We start from the raw sequence: 26,197 nt of genomic DNA, 5'->3' as shown, positions 1-26,197 counted from the left end.
AAGTTCTGAAAGTTTATACCTCAGAGAATGCCTCCAACATGTTGACAAAGACAGTCACTCAGCTCAAACTTCAGAAGTGCCTTGATATTATAGGGTTTAAGCTGAGGGACAAAGGTTAAAGAAGAAGACAGTCAGATCACAGAAGCTGAAGAAAACTTGAAGTTTATTCAAGGTGGAGATTGTTAATACAGAAAGGTGAAAACAACTTCAAAGTAGTTACAAATCTATTACATCAAGCTACCTTTAAATACACTGTGTAACTAATTGTAAAATGTAAGAGAGAAAAATTGTACAGAGTGATCAAGAAAGCTTGAGAATTATCTTGTAGCAGTCTTGTAAGATTCCTTAATAAAAACTCTCGTCAGCTTCTCCGTGGACGTAGGCTATCCTTGGCCGAACCACGTACACCATCGTGTTCATATTCTTCTTTGATCGTCTTATTCTATCGTATACCTTCGAGCCATCGATCGTGTAGTATTTAACTAACGATCGTTTAGCTTTTAGCCAACAATCGTTTATCTCGGCACCCCTATCGTGTAGAAGCTCATCGTCTTGAACCCCATCATCTAGATGATCTTCAGTAAAGCCTTCATCGTTTAGACTACTCTTCCCTTATTGTCTAGACGACTTCTAGCTTTACATCCTATCGGCTAGACGACTGAAGCCTCATCGCCCAAGTGATTTCCGGTAGCATCTCCCTCTGGTTCTCTCTTTCCTTTTCTCTCTATTTTTTCTGCAACAAAGAAAAGAAAAGTATAGACATTAGAGTTCTACAATCAGCAGAAGTGCCAAGTTCTAATATCAGCCATCAAGGTGTAAGGTCGAGATCTCTCATCACACGGATTGTGCTTTTAACACATTTTTTTGTGTTTGTATGAATAAGAAAGGTGGTATCTGGTATTCGTATAGGGCCTGTATTGTTAAGCCTAAAAAGATCAAGTGCAGTGTGTATTCTTCAACCCATATTTCTCTTCTCACGCCCAACACTACGAGATTTAAGGTTTGTAATTGTATAGTTTGTAGGTTTCCATGTTTTGAATTACAAATTATACAATTACAAACTATAAAACCCTAAGTACAAATTTAGTAGGGTTCTATAGTTTGTAATTGTATGTTTGTAATGAAATGTTTGTACAATACAATTACAAACTATATAACCTTGGACCTTCCATGTTTTGAATTGCCTTTCCATGAGCTTGAATTGTGGTCTCCAAATTTGTAGTTCTTTCTTTGTACTCCTTGACAAATTCCAATGTTGCCTCCTCTAGAGAAGATTTCCTCTCTACATTTGATGGTCTTACACCAGAGAATTCAGGTAGTGCCTGCAAAACATTTTTATTGTTAACATAGGAAAAATTTTCATGGTTTCTTAAACTAAGACGATAGTGAGTAGGAATTTGTTTATGGCCCTTATAATGTCCTCTGTCAACATAATTGGTCGTCTCACTCTCCTGATCACCCTAAACTTGTTGAGATTCTACTACCATGGTTGCTTGAGAAGTTATTGATGGTGAATTTAATGATTGTCCTCCTATAACCAATTTAGATAAAGTGTTAGTAATTGTAGTCAATTAAGCCTTAATAGCACTTATCTCATCAATTCCATCCACTCTGATGATTTTGGTGGTGGAATCTCTATCACTTGACCAATTATAACTCGTAGTGGCCATGTTCTCTAAGGTAGCATAAGTCTCAGTAGTAGTTTTCCAAAAAATCGATCCCCTAGTAGTAGCATCTATATGAATTTAGTGTTAGCATTCAACCTATTGTAGAATAACTAAATTTGCAACCAATTACGATAACGATGTTGTGAGCATCTCCTCAATAAATCTCTGTATCTCTCCCAAGATTCATACAGTTGTTCATCAGGCTGTTGAGAGAAAACTACAATCTCTGATCTCAATTTGAAAGATTTGATGGGCAAAAAGTACTTGTTAAGAAAGACTTGAGCTAGTTCATCCCATGTTCCAATGCTCTCCGATGGAATTGATTCAATTCAATCTTTAACTCGATCCTGCAAAGAGAAATGAAATATTCTCGGTCTTATGGCATTATTAGAAACTCTATTAATTTTTACCGTCCCACAGATTTCAAGGAATGATCTCAGATGCTTATAAGGAACTTCAACAGGGAGTCCTCTAAAAGCAATGTCCTTCGTTATTTTAATCAACCTTGGATTCAACTCAAAGTTTTTTTATATTGGTAGGTGCATTCATGATCCTAGGTTAAGTTATGGGAAAGGGCGGTTGGAAATAATCCCAAATGACATTCTTCGTTTCTTCAACTATCACTTCTTTTGCTTCTTGCTTAACTCCAAGATTTCTCATAAACATACGTTCAATCTCATGATCAAAAGGCAAAAGAGGCATGTACTTATCATGGGACATGCACAAAAGAAAACTCCAACAAAATTAGCAAAAAAAATAAGCTCTAGTCTAAAATTTTCTCAACTAAAAAATAGTAAGAAAAAATCGTTATATTGATCTCTGGCAACAGCGCCAAAAAATTGATGTGTAATGTGTACGCACAAGCAAACATAGTCAAGTTATAATATAGTAAAATGGCTTAAAAGGTCAAGTATCGTCCTCAGGGATCAAACAAATAGTTTCCACTTAACTATTCAGAAATGTATCAATTTTAGCTAGGAAATTGGAAATTCGAATTAAGTGATTTTGATTAAATTTTCAGCAAAGAAATACAAACAAAAGAAATTTCAGATTTAGAGAGTGTTCTAGGGTGTCGTTTTCATTACATCTTTCATTGAGAAATATTTAAGTCAATCATGGAATTAAGCACAACGTTTATCTAAGTCTAGAAACTAAGTTCTGAATCATTGTCTTTCGAAAATAATTCTTTCTCATGCAATTCTAAGTGATAACTAACGTTGGGATATCAACTTATAATCCATTGCATTAAACATTGTCCTCATCAACTTTTACTACTCCCCTAGCTACATACGTGATAGGTTAATAGCAATCTAATGTTACAAGTCCAATTAAATATACGGTCTATCAAATTGAACATTCAATCTAACATTTATTGATGGCCAATAGAAATCATTTAAGACACTAACATCAAAAGATAATTAGCTATGCAATTCCATGAAGTCCCTAAACATTAACTCAAATTCATAAGTAAATCCAACAACACCCTAAAACAAAGAGTCTAGAAAATCATGGTTCTCAAGAACATATTCCCATACAAAATTGAGGGCATTCGAGTAGAGAAAGAGAAGGAATAAGAGAAAACCCTATCCAGAATGCTCATACTCTAGTGAAAATCGTCAATCTTCTCTCCGTTAGCACAACAGGAAGTCGAACGATCTCGCAATCGATCTCCAAACTTTTCCTAAGGGAAAGGTTCTTTACATTCAAAATGAGTGCTTCTAAGTTTTTAATAGAGAATCTAGATGATTTTAAGAGAATTACTATTAAATTCAAGAACAAGGAGAAGAAATTGGGGTAGATAATGAAGCATGTGTGCTTCTTAACTCATTGTATGATTTCTATAGAGAAGTGAAGACAACCCTAAAATATGGGAGAGATTCCATAATAGCCTCATACATTGGACAGATGCTCTTATGCATCTCTTAACCTTCTAACCCCTGAAGAAAGATGGACCAAAAAGCCTCCTAACCTTAATAACCTAAGGATGTTTGGCTACACTGGCTCTGTTCATCAGAGTAAAGGGAAATTAGTTGCCAGAGCTGTGAAATGTATGTTTTTGGGCTTCACAGAAGGTGTTAAGGGGTTTAGAATGTGGCACCCTACTGAGAAAAGATTCATAACTAGTAGAGATGTAGTTTCAGAGAAGATGAAATGTATATGCAAAGATCTAATCCTAATGTTTCAGTACCTCAAGAGAAAAATGATAAAATTGAGGTGGAGCAAGTTTTAATTCCTACTTCTGATCCTTCAAGCTCTGAAACATATTTTGATCAACTACCTCATCTAGCAGAAGAAGTAGAAGATGCTACTATTGATTCTGAGCAAGAAGAACCAGAGTTGAGATGTTACAGCCTAGCTAGAGATAGGCAAAGAAGAAACATTGTGCCACCTTCAAGGTATGAAGACTACTTAACTTTGAATGATTCTGATTTAACTAATGATTTAGAACCCTCAACCTTTAAGGAAGCAGTGAGTTGTTCTAAAGTTAAGATGTGGATAGAAGCTATGAATGAAGAGGTTGATTCATTAGTGAGAAACAACACATGGGAGTTGACACATTTGCCTAAAGAATGCAAGCCAATTGCATCCAAATGGGTGTACAAGTTGAAGGAAGGTTTCCCTAATGATCAAGGACCTAGATTTAAAGCTAGGCTGGTTGCTAAGGGCTTTACAGGGCTTTACACAGAGGCCAGGTGTTGATTTTAATGAGATTTTTCTCCAGTGGTAAAACAGACTTCTGTCAGATTGTTGTTGTCTATTGTGGCTCAAAATAACCAAGAGCTGGAGCAACTAGATGTCAAAACAGCTTTTCTACATGGCTTCCTAGAGAAAGTTATCTATATGAGCCAACCAAAGGGGTATGAGGTCAAAGGGAAGGAAGATTATATGTGCCTACTGAAAAAATCTATCTGTGGCCTCAAACAGTACCCTAGATGCTGGAAAAGAACGTTTAGTGACTTTGTTCATAAGAATGGTTTTCATAAAAGCTCATATGACAGCTGTGTTTACATAAATATAGAGTCCTATACTCATCCTATCTACTTGTTACTATATGTGGATGACATGCTTCTAGTAGAAGCAACTATGAAAGAGCTGAATAAAGTAAAAGATCTACTGAAGTCAGAGTTCGAAATGAAAGACATGGGAAATGCAACAAGAATACTAGGCATTGACATTATTAGAAATAGAAAAACTAGTATTCTAAGCATTGATCAATCACAACTACAGTAAATTGTAAAGAAGCATTAGATGACAGAGGCTAAAGTAATAACTACTCCTATTGCTAACCATTTCTAACTCTCAGCAGAAAATTCACCCAAAGAATCAGATATTGAACATCAGCAAATCATGTCAATAGTCCCCTATTCCCAAGTTGTGGGAAGTTTGATGTATTTAATGGTGTCTACAAGACCTGACATTGCCTATGCTACTAGCCTAGTGAGTAAATACATGGCTAATCCAGGAAAGAGGCACTGGGAGACTACAAAGTGGATTATGAGGTATCTTAAGGTACTTCTAATGCTAAACTAATGTACCAACAGCTATCAGACAGTGAACCAGGATTGATTGGTTATGTTGACTCAGATTATGCCGGAGATCTAGACAAGAGGAGGTCATTATCAGGGTATATCTTCCTATTTGGAAGGTGTGTCCTAAGCTAGAAGGCTACTTTACAATCAGTAGTAGCCCCTTCTACTACTGAAGCAGAGTTCATTGCACTTTCAGAAGCAGTGAAGAAAGGTCAATGGTTAAAGGGTCTCCTATGTGACTTCGGAATTAAACAGAATACAGTAAAGATTTTTTGTGATAATCAGAGTACAATTAATTTATCTAAGCATCCTTAGTACCATAATAGAACTAAACATATAGATGTTAAATATCATTTCATTCGACAGCAAATAAAAGGTAAACAGATTGAAGTTCTAAAAGTTCATACCTCAGAGAATACCTCTGACATGTTGACAAAAACAGTCACTCAGCTCAAACTCCAGAAGTGCCTTGATATAATAGGGTTTGAGCTGAGAGACAAAGGTTAAAGGAAAAAGACAGTCAGATCAGAGAAGCTGAAGAAAACATGAAGTTCATTTCAAGGTGGAGATTGTTATACAGAAAGGTGAAAATAACTTCATTCAGTTACAAAATATGTTACAAATCAAGCTACCTTTAAATACATTAGGTAACTAATTGTAAAGAGAGAGAGAAAATTACAATCGAGTGATCAAACTTATCTTGTAGCAATCTTGAACAAAACTCCCGTTAGCTACTCCGTGGACGTAGGCCTTCCTTGGCCGAACCACATAAAACTATCGTGTTCATCTTCTTCTCGATCGTCTTCTTCTATCGTGTACCTCTGATCCACTAATCGTGTAGCTTTTAGCAAACAATCGTCTAGCTTTTAGCCAACGATCGTTTACTTCTGCAGGCCTCATCGTGTAGACGACCATCGTTTAGACGCCTTCATCTAGACGATCTTCAGTAAAGCCTTCATCGTCTAGACGACTTGTCCCTTATCGTCTAGACGACCTCGAGCTTTACCTCCCTTCGCCTAGATGACCGAAGACTCATCGCCCTCTTCAATTTTTGGCAGCCTTCCGGCGGTTCTCTCTTTTCTTTTCTCTCATTCTTTCTTTGCAAAAAGAAAAGAAAAGTTAGTCTTTTGAAGTGCATAACTAGTAGAAGTGTGAAGCTTTAATCTCAGCCATCAAAGTGTAAGGTTGAGATCCTTCATCACACGGATTGATCTTTCAACACGTTTTTTTGTGTTTTTGTGAAGAAATAAGGTGGTTTCCGGTAGTCAATTAAGGGCCAGCATTTTGTCAAAGCCCAAAAGATCAGTAAGTTTGTTTTTTCAGCCCATTATTCTCATCTCAAGCCCAATAGTTTGAGTAGAGAATTATACCGTAAGGGACTCGTAAACCATTCCTTCGACATTTGGCGTCTCTTAACACATGACCATCGTGAATGGATCCATCTCAACTAGGTAGGATGTATATGAATTGCATATCTGGTGAACAAACGCCCAACATATTCGTAGCAATCCCATTCTTCCTCGTTTGTACTTTTTCTTTCTTTCTCCCCAAAACATGAACCCTGATTAAAAAACAGTTAAACTTCATCCCATTGGCACCATGAATGAAGAAATAACTGCTTAACTTACTTTAAACTACCATTGAAAGTCAGTTGAATTTGCAGGAACTGGCATAGAGGTCTTCCAAAAAAGTAGTTGGCATCGGATAATGGATTTTAGACATTCATGAAAATATTTTCTAACAGATCGGCTAGACCTCTTGAAGCTAAAATTGAGTACTTTATTCTTCACATGGTGCGCTAGTATATACAAAAACATTGAGACAATCTCCTCAATACCCACAATTTTTCTTCCCTTTAATTGCCCTCTCACCCTACGGATATTACATAAGCTTATGAAACACTTGCCTAGCCATATGAAGTGTATTTATGAAAGTAACATTGTTCTCCTCAACCGGAGATTACAAAAGGCTTATCTAGTAAGCCATCCTAACAAATTAAGCCTCATACTTATCCCTTAATTTGAGTCCAGGGTGATACAAACATAAAGCAACACATGCTATAAGTATTTCACGAAGCATGATAACTAACATGTTGACAACAACATACACTCTCCTTCTCTTTGCAATAGTAAGCCAAGAAAAATCTAAAGATGCATATGATTAACAAATCTACATATAAATGGATGCATAGACAACAAATCTAAAAAAATACATTTTCACAATGGGAACAAAAAATATAAACACGTCGAGAAATTTTTGAAAAAAAAAGTCATCAAAGGAACTTATATATGAGGATAAAACAAAAAAAAAATGCATGTGAACATGCAACACATGAGATTAAGAAACAACCCAAAAATCGAAAGAAACCATGAGAGGCATGAAAGTGTGAAAATACATATTGGTATGTGTGAACAACAATCAGGTTTTGAACAACTCAGACTACACACGACAAACAACAAAGTTTGAACCCTAATCTATGTTTCAAAGTGTGTGAAAAAACTAATTAAAACATCTGTTCATTAATTGTCGCTCCATCAAAGTGTGCGAAAAAATTTACAATATATATATATATATATATATATATATATATAGATAGATAGATAGATAGACAGATAGATAGATAGATAGATAGATAGACAGATAGATATAGATATAGATATAGATATAGATATAGATATAGATATAAACTGGCATAATATCAAAATCACTAGCTAGCTCAGCGGTAGATTTGCCTTCCAGCTCTTTTTAAACCTAAGTTAAAGTCCCATTCACTACATTTATTTTTACTAAATTATATAAAGCCCTCCATCAACAAAAATTCTAGATCCGCCACTGCCCACGAGATTTCCTTAGCTCCATCAACGACCCTTCACCAGCAGGCAGGGTTGTAGAGAACAAAAAGAAAATAACTAAAGAGTTGTCGTGAGGATAAAGGACCTTCTGACGAAGAGACGATGACCAAGAGGAAGAAGAGCAATGCCTAACATGCACTGGTGATCCTATCTAGTGATTCAAAGTAGGGTGTATTCTGTTTTATTCTTCTTTTTTGTTGTGTTTTAAAAAATCTCCCACCTTGGGAAAAAAACTCTTTTGAAAAAAATATAAACCTACCTATTTTGTTTGTAATATATTTCGTTTGGGTTTGATCAATCTTGCCAAACTCAACAACAAACGAACATTTCACGTAGTAGTAGTGAAGAAATGCATGCAAAATATAAAGATGAATAACAGGAATGATAAAATATAAAATTTGTCAATAAAGTTTTCGCTTCCATTTAGCAGTAGACCAGAAACTCCATGATAAATGGTAACAGTTATTTAGACTACTCATCTTTATTGAGAAACCCAAGCGATGCAATAATAACTGATAATGTGTGAGGGCAAATTTATCGATACAATTTCTAATTCCATTTAGGGATATACTAGAAACCCTAAAAATTGAATAAACGATAACAACCATTTAGACCACTCACCGTTATCGATAAACACAAGCGGTGTAACTATAACTGATGATGTGTTAGGACAAATTTTGGAAAGTCAAACAAAATTATCAGAAAAAAAGTGTGGGTCCCACTCAATATTCAAACACAATTCAATTGATCACATCACGCCCTTCATTCAAATTACATTACTTCATTATGGATTTCCAACTGAAGCCCACATGTTAGGAAAAATGCAGAATGCCAGTAAACATTATCAAACATAAAAAAAATGGGTACCACTTTCCAAATTACTTTTCATTTATTGCGATACACTGGATGTAAACGTTGTCTTGAGTTTAAATCATTGTATTATCATTCAAATTTAAATTTAATTTAACCAAATTTTAAATCGCCAAATTATCAATCAAATTTAATGTTAATTTCACCATATTATCAATCAAATTTAATTTTAATTTTAATTTTACTCAACTGGTCGAATGAAATCCCTTTAACCTCCAAAAAGGCTCAATTTTCGGCCAACTTCTGCAACAATTACGCTTAGGATTATGACTATAGTTCGAGGATAATCCATGACGCACAAACAATGACAGTCAGACAGTCAGAAGCTTTTAATGATGCACAAAATATGACAACAGTAGTGTCCTGCACAGAAATCTCTCAAATCTGCATCCCGAACTTCGTTTTTCACCTCTATTATAAGCCTTTTTTTACAGCAAAAAAATTACCACAAACAACACAAACTTATAAGACTCGTTTTCTAAATAATTTGTCCAAATTAACAGGCCTGAACAATGATCAAATCAATCTTAAACTGCAAATCTATGATGCCAACAAATCGAAAACATTTATTATATAAACCTCAAACCCTTTTTTACCAAAAATTAAATGGAAAATAATGGAAAACGGTAAAAGACTCGACAATCTAACATGAAATTCAAGCTCTGATACCACTTGTTAGATAAAATTCCTTATAATCTATATTAAAAAGATTTATCCTAGGTTCATTCATGCTAAATTGTCAAGAATAAACAACATACCGGATTCCATTGCAAGATTGAGGGTAACTACAAGGTGGCTATTGTCTTCCTTAACCAAAACTCCATATGCTCTGAGTGGGATCTCTCCTTAGATGGGACTAAGAGAAACTGAGTGTGTATCGTTTTGGTATATTGAGGACCACAGTCCTAAGGTCACTTTATATACTAATTCAATTAGGGTTTCCATTAAACCCTTAATCAACTAAGAATGTGCTTCTATCCATTAAGTTCATACTTAATTAGGAACTTAGAGCCTTAATTAAATAGATCATATAATAGAACCCAAACTAATAAAATAATCTAATGTGAAAAAACACAAACCCACATACATAGCCAATACTTTAATTATACGTGTTGTAATAAAATACCTCTAACATCATGGACAAAAATGAGAATATATATAATTGGTGGTGTTAGCTGTAGGAATATTCCATAAGCATTAGAAAGCGAGAATGTAGAAATGTAGAAATGTGCTTCTATCCATTAAGTCTTAGAAAGGAATATCCAAATATCAACATAAAGAAGTGTTGGAAAAAGAAGGTCAAGAAAAAGGGGAGAGTTCTAAGAAGCAAATTTGAACGGTTGAAAAGGAAATCGAATTCCTTTAGAAAGGAAAAAAGGGGATGAAGGTGAAGGGATGATTGGGACAGGAAAGAGGATGACAACACAAAGTAAAAAAAGTAAAAAGAAAGATTCTATAAGGCATAATGTGAAGGGCAAACACCCAAATTGGAGTCATTTTCAAACACCAAAGGAAAGCTAATGAATTGATAATTGGTTGTGGATTTGAACATACAACTTGATCTTTTAAAAAAAATAGCCACATCCTTTTCAACCACAACCTCTTCAATGCTCTTTGTCCCAGTCACCTCTTCAATTTTCCACTCTTATTGTTTCTTCCACGCTTCGTGTTTCTTGTCAAAGTTGATATGTAATAAGTTTTTGAACTTTTTATTTTGTATCGAATAAGTTTATTGATATTCAACGTTGTTTCACATTCACATTTGATAGATATCGTAGTTGTGTAAACATGCAAAATTTTATATCTTGTAGGTTTGTAAATTATATAGCTTAAATTTTGTAATGATTTAGTTTTGATGCAATAATAAATTTCTTTTAAGGTTAGGAATAATTGGCAAAATCAAAATATAAGAAAGCAATAATGAAGCTATACATATATAGTCTTTGGGATCTTTTATTTAGATCTGTTTGATAACCGTTTTGCTTTTTGTTTTTGTTTTTAAAAATTAAGTCTATGAATATTACTTCTACCTCCAAATTTCTTCATTTTTTATCTACTTTTTTCACCATTGATTTAAAAAATCAAGCTAAATTTTGAGAACTAACCAAAGTTGTTTTAAAAATTTGTTTTTGTTCTTGCGTGCACATACACACATCGTGGATTGAGGTTTGTTTTGATCACAAATATTAACTTTAATTTTCATATAAAAATTACATGTCATTGTAATTTTTTGAAAAAAAAAATTGACTTATTAATTGTAGAAACTAGAAAAAAAAAAATATATAAATAATGTTGGGATTGATGCCCTAAATCTTGTAGTCTTGTAGTTTGTAAATCGTATTTGTATAAACATATTATTTATCTAATAAAAATAGGTTGTATTTTATTTGACATTTAGTTGCATTATTTAAACATGTATGTAGAGACATACAAGTAAATCATGTTTAAGTAATAACCTGAACGGTCTGTAGTAGATAGATAAGGTTGGGTACCTTACCCTGGTGACATTATGAATTATAGTCAGTTTTGTAATTGTTACATAAAGTGCTACAAATGATCTAGGAACACAACTACACAAGAAGGAATTCACTCATTCCCTATTGTTAAGGTTAGTAGATAAATTACTAGCTAAAGGGCTCATTTCAAGTCTTGGGCAATGTGGCACTACACCCTCTATTGGCTCAAGAGGAGTTTGATTATAGTTGGACTATAACCAGTTGTTCATTATAAGGATCAGTAGTACTTAAGAACTTATATGTAACTACAAGAGTAAAACGGTAATTTTGATCCAACTGTACTTACGAGCAATTTATGAAGGGTTGATGCACTATTGATTGGTTATATCCAATGGACAAATAAATATATCTATAGTACGAAGAATGTATTTTTCGGTGTTTAGTGGAATGACTGGCAGTTAATGAAGGTTGATTAATTTAATTAATTAATCATGTACCATTACAGCTTTAATTTATAGGTCCATAAGGTCCCCTTGTTAGCTCAATAAAGATTAATGAGAATCAAATTAATTTTGGATTAATTTGAATTGCTCCAATTAATTAAAGGGGAGTAATTATATAAGATATAATTAACATAATGTATATGATATATTATAATATAACATTTTAATGAGAGAAATAAATATTTGAATATGATTCAAATATTAATTATATGAATATGATTCAAATAAAAACTATAGGTTAAAATTAATATGAATATGATTCACATTAACACTATAGGTTAAATGAGATAACAATAAACTATGAGTTATATTATATATGATGTAATATAAACCATAGATTATATATTACCTGTGATATAACATGCAGTTTAATATAATATATATTAAATTGGTTAATAATATATATATGTGTGTGTGTGTGTAAAAGGAGTTATTTTGATAACTCCCATCAACCCATTTTTCTCTCATTCTTTTATGTGCAACACATCAAAGTTTGTGTTCATTATCTTCATCTTCTTCCTTCCATTCTAGTGCTCTCTATGTGTGAAGAAAGAAAAAATCTCTGGCAAAGTTTCCTCTCTTAGTTACCAAAATTAATCAATAGAAGTCTACGTCTTGATTCTCATCCTAGATAACTCAAACTCCCTGAGGTGATATCTCCTTGCCCCTATGTTCGAGGCTTTGGTGCCGAGTTTTGGAGATCGAGAAGGTTGAGTTTGTGTTGTAAATGGGAGGATACATTAAGATACTGTTCTTCAAAGGTGAGTTTCTCGATCCCTTATCCTCTTTGTAAATTTGTAGTAGAAAGCATGCTTAATTATAATTTTGTTTATCCATGTTTCCATCCCTCTGAATTTTATGTTATGCAAAATGAAATTAGAGACAAAATTACATTCGATCACTTCCGCTTTGGGGTATTCCAAACCCTTTATATAGAAGTAAAATGGTAAGAAAATATTCAAAGTAGTATAGCAACTTTAAAACTTGAAAGTTTTAGAAACTTAAAACAATTTAAGGATTGTTTGAATTGCCAAACAATTAAAAATGGCTATTAAACACAATGAATTAATAGCTTCAAATTTGAGTGGTTGCTAGAGTTGGTCATCAGTAACTAGTATCGTTCGCTAGTCCCAATTCCCAATCACCAACTAAAAGTTGCCAATCTCAATCCCCCAATCTCCAATCCCAATTTTTTGTGATCCGATGCCTAGTGATATTGAGGCCGAAAACTATTGCCCAGGGATCAAGAGCAAGGATCAAAACGGACAACTAAAACTGGGATCAATGACCAACGACTCCTCTAAGGATTAAGATTGGGACCAATGACCACTAACTATCACTAGAGTGGTCACTAGTCATTTGTTCCTGATCCTAACCACCAGCTAGTCTTCAGTCGCCAACAATAGGTAGTCGTCACCAGTCGTTTGTCCTAGTCCTCGTTCACTAGTAGCAAATTGTGAGTCTCAATCCTTGGTTACATTACCCGATATCCAATATCAGTTGTTGGTTAACAACTAGGACTGAGGATTGATTAGGATGGTTGACCTATGGCCTACAAATGTAACTCAAGACCATAGGCAAGTGATCAGGGACCGAGGCCTGGAACTTGCAATTAGTGGTTGATGACCACTCCAGCGATCAAGATTAGGACCAGGGATTGGTGACTGGCGCCCAAGATCAGCAACCATCGACCATCATGCTAGTGGTCGTTGGTCATCACTCTATGATCCTGATTGTTGATCACCAATTGACAACATTGGGTGGTGGTCATCAGTAGCCACCAATCTTGACAATTGTCAAAGTGGTCAGCAGTCACCAACGGTTTAATAATGGTTAATTGTAGTCACTAGTGAGTGGTAGTCTCTAATCCTTGATTTCAGTTACCAATTCCAGTTTCGATCGCCAACAGCCAGTTGTTAAATCCAAATCCCAGTCCCGATTGTTTATGACAAATAGTCAGCGAAAAGACTAACAACCACTGTCCAATGACCAAGACTAGCGATTAGGACTAACAACCGCATATCCATCATTGAATTGGTCATTGCTCCCCCTTAAGCATCGACGACCCACTGGGAATAGTATTTGCTTGACTCACAGAGATCCGTGTGGAGGGTAGTATTCATTTGTGATAAATGTCATATTTTGCATTTCTTTTTACCTTTAAGTTATGGTTAATTCTTGTGAAAATTGGGTATGAAGTTTGTCATTAAAATCCCGAGAAATCCTAAGTTAGTCAAGATAGGTTATTTCATGTTCGTGAATCATTTGGGGTGATTTAAGGATATTTTGGAGTGATTTGAGTTATTTTGAGATAATTTGAGCATTATAAAAGTCATTTTTGAGGAAAACTAGAAAAAGATGCCCAAATTGCAACCGCATTGCGCCCTAGACCCAGTCAATTGAGAATTTCGTAGCAGCTCGTTTGTTGCTGTTTTTGTCTGTTATAGTCATTTTTAACCCCAAAATCAACTAGAATTTCATGGAGTATAGATTCCGGCCATTGCCTAACCATGTAAAGTCTTTTAAACGCCTAAATCATCAAAAAAAAAAAAAAAAAAAAAAAAAAGAGGGAGAACTAAGTTGGACAAAAACTCACACATTCCCAGAAGGAAACTTCATTCTCTTTAGGATAAATATCACTTTATACCCCTAAATTTTGGGGATTATATCAATTTAAACTCTAAACTTAGACTTGTATCAATCTTTACCCTTGAACTTTGGATGTCGTATTAATTTAAACTCTGAACTTTAGGATTTGTAACCATTTAAATCTCAAACTAATAATTATATCAATTTAAATCCTGAACTTTCATAAGTGTATCAATTTAAACCCTGAACTTTCATAAATATAACAATTCAAACGTTGAACATTCATAAGTATATCCAAATAAAACATAATAAAGGGTTTACATTGATACCATTATGAAGGGTTTATATTGATACACTTATATAAGTTCAAGGTTTAAATTGATATAATTATTAGTTTGGTATTTAAATTGATACAATCCCCAAAGTTCAGTGTTTAAATTGATACAATTATTAATTTAGGATTTAAATTGATATAACATCCAAAATTCGATAGTATAAATTGATATTTGCGCTTCTATTTATATATAATTATATCTTATATCAAATATAACATATAATCTATAGTTTTTATACTTTATCAAATACAATATAACCTATAGTTTGCATTTCTCTAAATTAATCATGATTTTTAGTATAAATCACATTTACACTAAATTATACGAATCTCCTCCATATAATTAGTATTTGAATCAAATTCAAATATTTAATTCATTTCAAAATAAACTTTATATTATAATGCATTACACCATTACCTTGTCTTTTATTATTATTGTTGTTGTTGAATGTTATACTATCTTCTAAATTTTAACTAGCCATTTAAGTTGACACGTGTAAAATCTTAATGTTAAAACAAAGCTAACTTTAGACATAAGCATGTTTTAGTGACCATGAAATTACATTGGGTGTATTGAAGTCCAAAAATCTTTTGTGATGAACATGCATAAAAACCTTCTTTAGACTTGCCGAAGATTTTTTTGAATTCATTTATCTCCCATAGTTGGGTTGTATGATCCAAGAATATGGTGGGTTGTATGATCCAAGAATATGGGACTATCAACCACTAAAATACTACTTTTTAAAATTAAACACTTAAAAAATCAATCTAAAGACGTATAAAAACAATAATAATAATATAATAAAATAAATCATCACCCAGAATTCCTTAAAAACATTTCTACCATGCAAAATATGAACTTTTTATAGATAACAAAACCTAGAGCAAGTTTTATACATACTCCCTTTCAGAACTAAAACAATCAAAAGGATTCAAAACCATAATAGGAAGGCCAACATGAAGCAGTCCACCACCAAAATAAAGATGATCCCATTCACCCAACCAAAAAATCATTCCTAAAAGATGATAATTAGATTTGCCTGCTTTTGCTCAAGGGAACCCTTTCAGTGGATCAGCGGTCTTTCCGGTTCTGGCATCAGTCCATGCCTTCGCTATCGTTCTTTTCATTTCATCATCTCCTTCGTCGTACATATTCTGCAGTTTCCATGTCAGCCATAATAAATCCGCAATCACACACACAGAGATCAATTATCAGCCTAAATGCAGACACAGTTTAATGCTTATCCTAATTGTATCTAACATTGTCATTTGTCAGAAGCGTGTGTACCTACCTCACAGGGAAGAACAGATATCCATATGCGTCATGAGTTGAAAATCAATTCAAAGTTTAGTTTTGGAATTGTTCAAAAGACCAACAAAATAGCGATAAGATCAAGAATCTGTTAGTTAGGCAGGCTCGATGTTACAATTCAGATACATGGACTCTTTTTTCAGCTCAATTATCGAGATGGGGGTGTCTTACCCTGACCGTAGATATGTGTCAGCTGTGGCAGTACTTTTTTTTATTTGCCAGTGTTCATACCGACGTGGTCATATCTCGTACTAATCTAACAACTAATCTCAACCATAAGACCCAACAATTAATAATCTAGAAACACGCATCTTGATTAATCTGAAGGGCAGTAAATAATCCAATACTTGGTTGTCAAGAAAATCATAATCCTATGTAGATACCGAGCATATGATTTGAACATAATTTTATCTTCTTCCAGCCAATCTATGTCACTTGAAAGAACACATCACATCATCATCTTTATCCACTCTTTACTCTCACCAAAACTAATGGTTGCTTACAAACCAAAGCAGATAAATTATGACCACGAGGCATAAATGTGGAAGAAATTTTAGGACCACCGACCCCCAACAAAACAAATAAATTGATTCCTTCCTTTCCAAGCCATAAAGTCAGCATAGGCTAAGAAGATGTTACCTTCATTAAATCCATAATCCCTGCCATTGGGTCGCGTTCCTTATCAAGACCTGGCTTGAGCTGTAAGATGTAAATTACCACAAATTTAGTTGAATAAATACATCTAAAGATACAACTAAATCGCCAATTACTGTTTGTTCACTCACTGACCTTATCCTCCTTCAAATTCAAGTCTAACCAGTTCCCCTTTGAAGCTTTGTACAGCGTGATCACAGCCCGTGTTGGTTTCACTAGCAACTTGCACTTCTCAGGAACAATCTCCTTGTTCAATTTAGGAATTGCAAACCGGTAATTCTTTCCTTTAACACCATGGAACTTGATATCAATCGATAATTGCTTGTAGTCAGTTTCGACTTTTTCTTCCTCAATCCCTTCCAGCGATATATATATCTACATCCCCAAAAGAAGATACACGATAATGACATCAACCCGGGTGGGGCTTAATATCTTAACAGACTCTAATTTTCACCAATGAGTTCTAGTAATGCAAGGAATAGAGGCTTAAAGTCTGTTACCTTCACTTTGTCATTGTCCTGATCCCAGCTAAATCCAGGTAGTGGAGTGTAAACAATCCCTGAATTGAAGGGTACCTTAGCAATTGAACTTGAAACAGCAATGGGTGTTGGAGTTTGTGGGACAGACTCTTTTGATAACTGAGTGAACAAAGTAATATAACTCTAATCAGGCAGAAGCCTAATACAGATAATAGCATAAACCCATTGAAGCAATGTTTCAAATCGAGGTGATAGATGTATCTAGCTTAAAATTGACTTTCATCTTAGGTTATGCAGCATGACGAACTATGAGACTAAAATTTCTTCAACTACGTATCGATAAGATCATTACAAAGACATAAACTAATCGAAATCAGTAAGAGAGAACAGAGAAAGACCTTCTCTAAGGTGCGAATCTCAGAGGAAATGAGAGAGACGACTCGAGGCCTCTTGGCAATGCTGTGGAGGTGACGAAGTTCCTCCAAATCAAGAGAAAGGTCATCCGCCATAATCAGAGTGACGTTGGAGGTCGAAATGAAACGAAAGAGTGAAAGAATTGGAAGGAAGAAGATGAAGGAAAGTGCAAATGGCTGAATCTGGGGACAGGGGATTGCGTGGTGTCTGATATTTGGAATGGAAATTGCTAGAACCAACCAGGGTTTTCGGGAGCCAAGGTTTTGGATTTGCTTAGAAGGTTCTCGATTCTACGCTTCACAATTACGATTTTTTTTTTTTTTAAGCTTTTTTTTTTTTTTTAGATTCCAAAACATTATACTTTTTCTCTTTTAGGTTAAGTTTTGAATTTGATTTTAATCTAGTTCTAAGTCTCAAAATATTACAATTTTATTATTCGAGTTTGGTTTCAATTTGATCTTATCTATCAATTAATTTTAAATAACTATGAAATAAAATTTTTAAAACAATTTTAATAGTGATGAAAAATATAATGATACTTTACTAATTATAATTCTTTCAAATCGATTTATAGATATTAACATCAAAGATAAAGTGAATATTTAGTAGAAAATTGAGAATAAAAGTATAAATTTTAGAATGTAAAATCAAATTGAAACAAAATTCAAATTTCGAGAATGAAATTGTAACAATTTTAAAAATTTAAAGATCTATTAAATATAAAATTAAAATTCTTAAAATTTATACAAAATTAAAAGGCTACTAATTTATTTGACATTTATTCAATCCCAAAAAGAACACTTTAGATAGTTATGAAAGCTTACTTTTTTATTATTTTGTCCTTTTTAATTTTTAAATGTAGGCTTACATATAGCATATTTAGTTAATTTAATTTAATTTAACAGATTATGGGGGAAAGCTTAGAAAATATAGCAAATTATGTATTTTAACTCTATATAATTAGAAAGTTTTGTTATTGGTGGTATATTTGTTTAAGATGGATGGTTTTTGGTTTCATGGATGATTTGGGATTGTTACAAAAGTTGTTACAGAAGATGTCACACATGATCTCATTCTTACCATTTATTTTTTTCCTTATTTGAAAATTTTTGCAGAGTTACTTTTTTGGATTCTTTCTTCTTCTTTTTTTCAATGGTATGCAAATTCGTTTGGAGTTGTTTCCTTTTTTTGTTGTGCTTATTTATTTGTAAGTCCTTACATTGCTAGGGTTGTCGCTTCTATTATCTATTTGGAGTTCTTGTGTTTGTGTGGTGGCCATTTAATTCGATACACTATTGTGTTGTCTTTGATCTACATTATGCCGTGTAAAATCTTTGTTGAAGTTTTCATGGTCTTAGGGGGAGTCTAAGACTCATCACTTAAGAAGGGATTCTTTGTCTTAGGGGGAGCCTAAGACTTAGTTGCACGAGAAGGAGTTCTCAACTTACGGGGAGCCTAAGTTATTTCAGTGAAGCGTCTTCAAAATTAGAGGGAAAGATAATGTCAAAGGAGAGGGAGTCTCATACACTGAGAGGACCCGAAGTGTTCTTCACTAATATTCACATACTTAGAGGGAGCATAAATTCTATTGATTATGAGTCTCACATCTAGGAAAAACCTAGGTGATCAGTAAGTTAGGCTCTACTTGTATTGCTGTAAATGTCGCCCTTTACAGATAAGTACTACGTTGTAAACGTTTGACTATTTAATATTAGTGAATTATTTTTCTCATGCACATTGTCCCCAGATGTAGGTGGTTTATCACCAAACTGAGTAGTTTACTATTTGTTATTCTTTTGTTGTCTCAGCAAGTGTTTGGACATCCTATTTGACATCTATGATCTATGTGACAAGACATCTTGAAATTGTAGGTAAAAAAAATGTAAATTATAATTAATAAATTAAATGAAAATATCAATTTTATAACTACTTTTATAAGTGGTATTTTTATATCTTAAATTTTCAATTTGATTCCATTGCACCTTAAACTAAAAGTCAATATGGAATTATTTATCTTAAACATTAAAATATGTTTGCATTTTTTTTACCTCCTAATAAGTTTTCATTTTTTAGAATTGAATTTTCAATAAGTCATTAAATAATATTAGATTAGTGAAGAAAGTTTTGGATTCTATATTTTATACCCACGAATTCAACCTATGTTTTTTTTTTTTCTTTTCAAATTTAAAACTAAATTTTGAAGGACAATTACTTTTGGAATAATTACCTAATCTATCTCAACCAGCACTCTAGAACAATAAAATTTAAATGGTCAAAGTTCGCTCAAATTCTTCAAAAGTCCTAGTTCGACAATGTCGGTGAATTTTAGTACTAAAAGAAAATGGTATTAACCTTTTAATTTTAATTTTATTTATTTGAAGAATAGCTAATGAATTTTCAATAAATCATTAAATAATATTCAATAAATATCATCTTTTTTATTTTTATTCTCCTTTATAACTAGGCCCATGGAAAGATATATCCAAGTTAGGCCTGCCTAGTAACCCTTGGACCTTGATTTATGGACACATTTGAGCCCAAAGCTAGTTTTAGAGGTAACCATTGAAAAATGGGGAAATTGCATAGAATAGTCCCAAAAAGAACCTTACTTAGATTAATGGTCCCTTTTTTAAATCCTATGATTTATGGTCATTATCATAGGATTAAAATGTCCCTTTTTTAAATCCTATTATCTTTTGTGCTAAAATCCTCTATCCATTTGCATGCTTCTAACACTAGTAGTGAATAATGGTTAAAATGTCAAGCAGCTTGATATCAATAATAACTCATGGTCCTTTTAAAATGGAAAACCCACACCGAAAATCCCCCCCTAAAAAAAAGCCTACTCTTTTTCAGTTCAATAAATATGAAGTTAAAATGTCGAGCTTAATATCAAGGGCACTGCATCCATAAAAATAAAATTTTAAAAAATTAAAAATTTGTCACGTGATTGGACAATTTAGTACGTTATATCATACCAAATATCCATAAAACATAAAAATGATGTAAATGTAAAATAAATAGTAAACATTTTAAACTTGTTTAAAAAAAGCATTAAATGTTTATTATTAATTTAACTATTTTTCTTAAAAAGTAAACAACAGAACATCATTAATGTAAATGTAAGATTGCACCTATATCATGTAACCATCTTTTATAACCTAGTAAAAAAAATAACAATAACAATTCAATTTTTATAAATAAATATTTGTCTCACGACAAATTTTAATTGGATAACTTGTTGTGCTACACAAACACAACCAATATTTTAAGGGGTCATTTAGGGCAAAGAGTTGGTTATTATATTCGTTATCTGCTACAAGAAATAACGGATATGATAGCTAATGAAAAAAACTATAATAGACCTTTTATAGCTTTTTTTTTTTAAGGTCGTCCATGTTATTAAAAGTCTGGGGCTTTTTATAACATTTTTGTATGGCTATATTAGATGCTACAATAGAGTAAGAAGATATAGCATATATACCTTGCTATGAAAACATTTTATAGCTTTAGTTATTAAGGCTATCTTTAAATATAATAGCTTATTCTTAATGCTATCTTTACCTTATAATAACCCTTTCTTTGTGTTGTCTTTGCCATATAATAACTTTTTATAATGATATCTTTAACATAAAATAATATTTTCTTAATGCTAATATATCTATCTATCTATATATATATATATAGCTTTAATTTTATGCTACAACAAACTTATGCATCGAAATTTTGTAATCCATTTACATTACAAGTGCTTATTTTTAGTTAAATACACACATAACATACTTGATAATGCATCAAATATCATGATTTCCTTTCATATTTGAAATTTTGTAATTCATTTGTACATTACAAAATAAAAAAAATTATCCAACAATAAAAGTATATCAAATATAATTTGTAACTATATAAGTTTACAAAATACAAAATCTACAAGCTTTCAAGATTATGACATCATGGAATTGGACTTCAAAATTTACAAACTCGATCAAGATTATGGATAAAGAGCTTGAAATTGTTGAGTTGGATGAAGTGAAAGCGGGGTCATGAGTTGATTTGAGTCAAACAATGGGAATAAATTTGATGATGAAGTTGTTCCTTGAGGTGAAATCGACATTGAAATCTACAAGACTTCATCATAAGCAATACAAATTGTAATTACGAAAGCTATTAAAAAGCTTTCATCACAAGCAATACAACCTATAATAATCACTTCAAGTTGCAATCTTCTAAATCTCAATGTTCCTCCGATTGTTATAGAAGATCTAAACTGGCCTAAGACACATTCATTGTATACAGAAATCATAATAGAGATCAAAATGAGAATCAAAAGTAAACAAGAAATCAATTGATATATGAGCACCAAACATGGTGACTTTCTTCAAAATCACTCGATTATAAGGCCAAAGTAATAATTAAATGTCTCATTCAACTTTCTAAGAAATAGATAATACTTGATATACACTTTAGAAATCTCCATACAAACGGAAGGACAACATCATTTCACATGAAAATGGAAGAACAAAAGCACATTAAGAATTAGTGTCAAGTTTTAGATACAATCATCAAACACCTTACTAGCAGAAAGCAAATACCTACCATCTAAGTAGCCACCCTCCCCCAAACCCAATTTTTTCAAAAAGGAGAAAAGAAGATCAAAAGTTATGCTCCTAAACAACAAGAACAAGCTTTTTTTAGAGTCCAAACATACTTCAGAATTTTATAACATTTTGTATATACTTGCTTCTTTTCACAACTGACTTATTTACAACAATGTGGAAGCCAATGTTAATCACAAGACAATGTAAAACAAAATCAGTCATAAGATAATCACCAAGAGTCATAAACTAATTTACACAACTTAACCTACAGAATTAAATATTTGATGGTTTTATTTAGTTTCACCTCTTACAAAATGATAGTAAGAATACTTGGGCACGTAAAGCAACTGATCACTTGTCATAAAGACGGCGTCCTGTCGTACCATTGTATTGAAAATGTTGTCATAGCATATAGCAACTCTTGTAAAGAAAATGTCCAAATGACCACTGTGATGCCATCTTACATAATTCTAATCTATCAAGGTCCAGAAGTTACATAATGAAAATGTTATCATAGCATTTAGCAACTCTGGTAAGGATATTTGTTTTTCAGTTTGAAAGTATATTTGTGTTGCTATACAAAATCTTAATTGCATCAAACAAGAAGCAATTTTTAGACAACTACAAGATCTCAGCTCCAATAGAATATCGCAAATTTTCAATAATAATAAGCAAAAGCCATAAATCAAACATTGAGATTTTAGAATTTGATTGCAAATGCCCTTGAAATTTCAAAGTCTACAAAAACCAAACAAATTCCTAAGAAAAAAATGAAAATGAAGAAAAAAACACAAATAAAAAGCACATAGAAATAATCAAGATTCCATAAACATCAAATGCTCACTGGAAAAAGAAAAAAAATAACCAAGTACAATATTGGCACTAAACACTGATAGGTGTCAAAACATGTAGAAATAATCAAGAGACTTACCTTCACTATGTATGTGTTTGGGATGACGCCCTAAACTTTCGTGTCCTGTAGTTTGTAAACATAGTTTTGAACAAACGCTTGTGATGTATAATATATGATATTTTCTTCACTTTTGTCTATGAACATTGGATGTTTTATTTGCTTTACCACAAACCAATAAACTAAGATCCCTGGTTGTCGTTTGTAACTTAAGCATGTATGTGGAGACATACAAGTGAATCATGTCTTAAGTGATAACCAAAAAGGTATATAGTATATGGATGTAGAAGGGAAACCTTATCCTGGTAACGCTACGGATGCAGCCCGCTTTGTAGAATAGTTACAAGTGTTTGTGACTTGCTATAGATGATCTGATCTTGATCATTCATGTGGAGACATGCTAGCGAGGGCACTCTATATAAAGAAGTTCGTATAAGACCGACCACGAAGTGTTATAGTCTTATTATATAATGTCGTTCATGACAAAGATTTTACTTCACTAGGATGACCATAGATAACATGACCTCAATCCTGAGTGAGTTGGGAACTCCTACTTTTGAGGGCAGATCACTGACTCAAACCTATCACTTTGGGGATTCGTCTGATTTAGGAGCTAAGAACACAGCTACACAAGATGAAATTCACTTCTTCCCCGAAGTAGGGGTAAGTAGATAGATTCCTCTCTTAAGGGCTGATTCCGGAGCTTGAACGATGTGGCACCACCCACCTTCTCATGGCTCGAGAGGTGTCCACACATAGTAGGACTATGTTGTATTGTTCATTAGAGGGATCAATGGTACTTAAGGAGTTAGATGTAACTACAGGGGCAAAACGGTAAATTGGTCCAGCTGTACTTACGAACATCTATGAATGGTTATCGTCCTATTGATTGGTTATATCCGACGGACACAGAAATATATTTGTAGTAAGAAGAGTGTAGCTATTGGTCTTTAATGGAATTCTTGGTAGTTAATGGATGGTAGATCTCGTGGCTAAAGAGTTTAGTCAGCTATTCACGTATCACCTGAGGAGCCATAGGTCCATAAGGTCTCCTTGGTAGCTCAATGGATTCAAGTTGAAAATCAGTTTTTGGGTCAGTTTGAAGTGTTCAAATTGACAAGAGGGAGTTCAAATATATATGATATGATTGAACAGGTCAATTATATATTATATGATTGACATTATGTATGAGATACATTATTTGGAGGAAAATTATATAAATATGATTTTTATTTAGTGGAGGAGAAAATACTGCGGTTCATATATTGCATTTGATGTGATATTAAACCATAGGTTAATGAATGTAATATGATTATATTTATTATTTATTTTTGAACAATTATAGGATAATTGTGTCAGCATTTTCTTCATAACCGTGTAATAGTGGGAGGTTGCATTTAGTTTTCGTAACTGAAGATTAAAATGAAAAACGTTTTCATTTTGCAAAAGATCAGACATTCGCTCATGTTTGGTGTATACTACCTATCGCATAGCAAACCGAGAGCCTACACGATAGCTCAACATTTCTAAGTGATCGTATACACACGCGCAATTTACTAAACAATCGCATAGGATTTGCTAAACGATCGTCTAGCTTTTTCCTAAATGATCGCGCGCCTGAGCATTTACTAAACGATCATCTATATGGTCGCGGCCCTTTTATTAAACGATCGTGTACCTCTTCCTAAATGATCAAGCATCGTCTATACGATAGACATCTACCTTCTCCCACTTGCTTGGTCATGGTATATGATCTTCTCTTCCTCCTTTCCTCTTTCAAATCCAACAGAGCCCACACCTCCTAGATTCTCACACTGAGAATACCGAGGGTTCTAAGTGGTGGTGTCCTCTCTGTTATGTTCGTGTGGAGTCCGTTCGTGAGTAGACGACGAGGTTTTGATGGACGATTACTTGGACGTTCTCAACGAGAGTGTAACGACCCGACCCCCTAGGACTTAGGTTAGGCCGTTACTAAAATAAATGCATGCATAGGATTTGAAACGACGCTCAGTTATGTTGAAATAAATGCTAAATAGACAAGAAGTTCAAAATCCATTTATTAAGTATAATTATTAAAACAATAATAGGGTACCCATAATTCGTAAAAACTATTAAAAGTAATAAAAAAAACAATCCTTAATAACAAGTTTCAAACAGTAAAACTAAACATTAAGGGAAATATAAGGACTCTAAATTTCATGATGCAGAAGCGTAAAAACTAGTCCTAGTGGCATGATCACGAATTTCACTGTGCCATCGCCGGTACATCTCTACCCTTACCTGAAACATCAACATAAGAAAGAATGAGTATGAAATACTCAATAAGTAATCCCACCACTGGGGTTAGGCTAGGCATCTATGTCCTCTAGATACCCACCTATGGCACATATACACATATGAAACAGGTAAGAGACTGAGTCCTATCCTATGTAGTTAAGTATGCCCACTACGACCTCTGGTGAATCCCGTAGGAAACACAAACTGGTGAATCCCGAAGGAGACACAAACTGGTGAATCCTAAAGGAGACACAAACTGGTGAATCCCGAAGGAAACACAAAACTGGTGAATCCTGAAGGAAACACAAACTGGTGAATCCCGAAGGAAACACAAACTGGTGAGCATCTAACTAATCAGTGAGGACATTCACACAGCTTTAACATTCAAAAATCAACACCGTACGAATCTATGACATACATGTAATAGTCGATACCATGGCTCTACTACATACACATAATCCTCAACAACATATTCTACAACATTCATGTATACCTTAACATCATAGATCCATATCATACAAGTATGCCTCAACATCAGCAGATCAGATAACAACATATGCTAACAATCAAGTGCCTAGGTGTATATTTAAACAAATCAGAACTCGTGCCAGAACATACTTTGATTCAGGTCGTACTATCAATCAACATGCTAACATTTACCATAACATACACTTATCATGCTAGCATACAACTAAAGCCTGGCTCGTGGGCAGTTCTAGTGGTAAGATTACTTACCTCAAACGAAACTCTAT

The 26,197-nt window shown here is 33.4% G+C and overlaps 1 protein-coding gene, 1 long non-coding RNA gene and 1 other non-coding gene across 3 annotated transcripts; 2 read left to right on the top strand and 1 right to left on the bottom strand.

The window, feature by feature from the left end:
* The first annotated feature begins 1,799 nt into the window (after window positions 1-1,799).
* Window positions 1,800-1,906, top strand: LOC120084338 (small nucleolar RNA R71). Its single transcript, XR_005483698.1, has one exon. It is a non-coding gene; the product is annotated as a small nucleolar RNA R71 (small nucleolar RNA).
* A 10,405-nt stretch (window positions 1,907-12,311) lies between these two features.
* Window positions 12,312-19,391, top strand: LOC150034762 (uncharacterized). Its single transcript, XR_016531274.1, has 2 exons — window positions 12,312-12,639; window positions 19,019-19,391. It is a non-coding gene; the product is annotated as an uncharacterized LOC150034762 (long non-coding RNA).
* LOC120083659 (SGS domain-containing protein) lies at window positions 15,639-17,970 on the bottom strand. Its single transcript, XM_039039492.2, has 5 exons — window positions 17,645-17,970; window positions 17,268-17,405; window positions 16,903-17,142; window positions 16,753-16,812; window positions 15,639-15,956 (listed from the first exon to the last, which is right to left on the bottom strand). Exons 1-5 carry the CDS (start codon window positions 17,753-17,755, stop codon window positions 15,852-15,854), a joined length of 654 nt encoding a protein of 217 aa, XP_038895420.1. The 5' UTR covers window positions 17,756-17,970; the 3' UTR covers window positions 15,639-15,851.
* Window positions 19,392-26,197: the final 6,806 nt, after the last annotated feature.

This window comes from Benincasa hispida, chromosome 8 (assembly GCF_027475165.1).
Source record: "Benincasa hispida cultivar pf3 chromosome 8, pf3_genome.v1.1, whole genome shotgun sequence".
NCBI lineage: Eukaryota > Viridiplantae > Streptophyta > Magnoliopsida > Cucurbitales > Cucurbitaceae > Benincasa > Benincasa hispida.
The sequence above is the reverse complement of the archived record's forward strand: the minus strand, read 5'-3'. Positions and strand labels throughout refer to the sequence as shown.

Bases quoted from the DNA above. Each gene is read 5' to 3' on its own strand.
- LOC120083659 (XM_039039492.2), bottom strand. From the start codon at position 17,755: ATGGCGGATGACCTTTCTCTTGATTTGGAGGAACTTCGTCACCTCCAC. The intron at 16,813-16,902 runs GTCAGTGAGTGA...TACATCTTACAG, and splicing joins TGAATTTGAAGGAGGATAAG to CTCAAGCCAGGTCTTGATAA. The intron at 15,957-16,752 runs GTAACATCTTCT...TGGAAACTGCAG, and splicing joins GGATTATGGATTTAATGAAG to AATATGTACGACGAAGGAGA.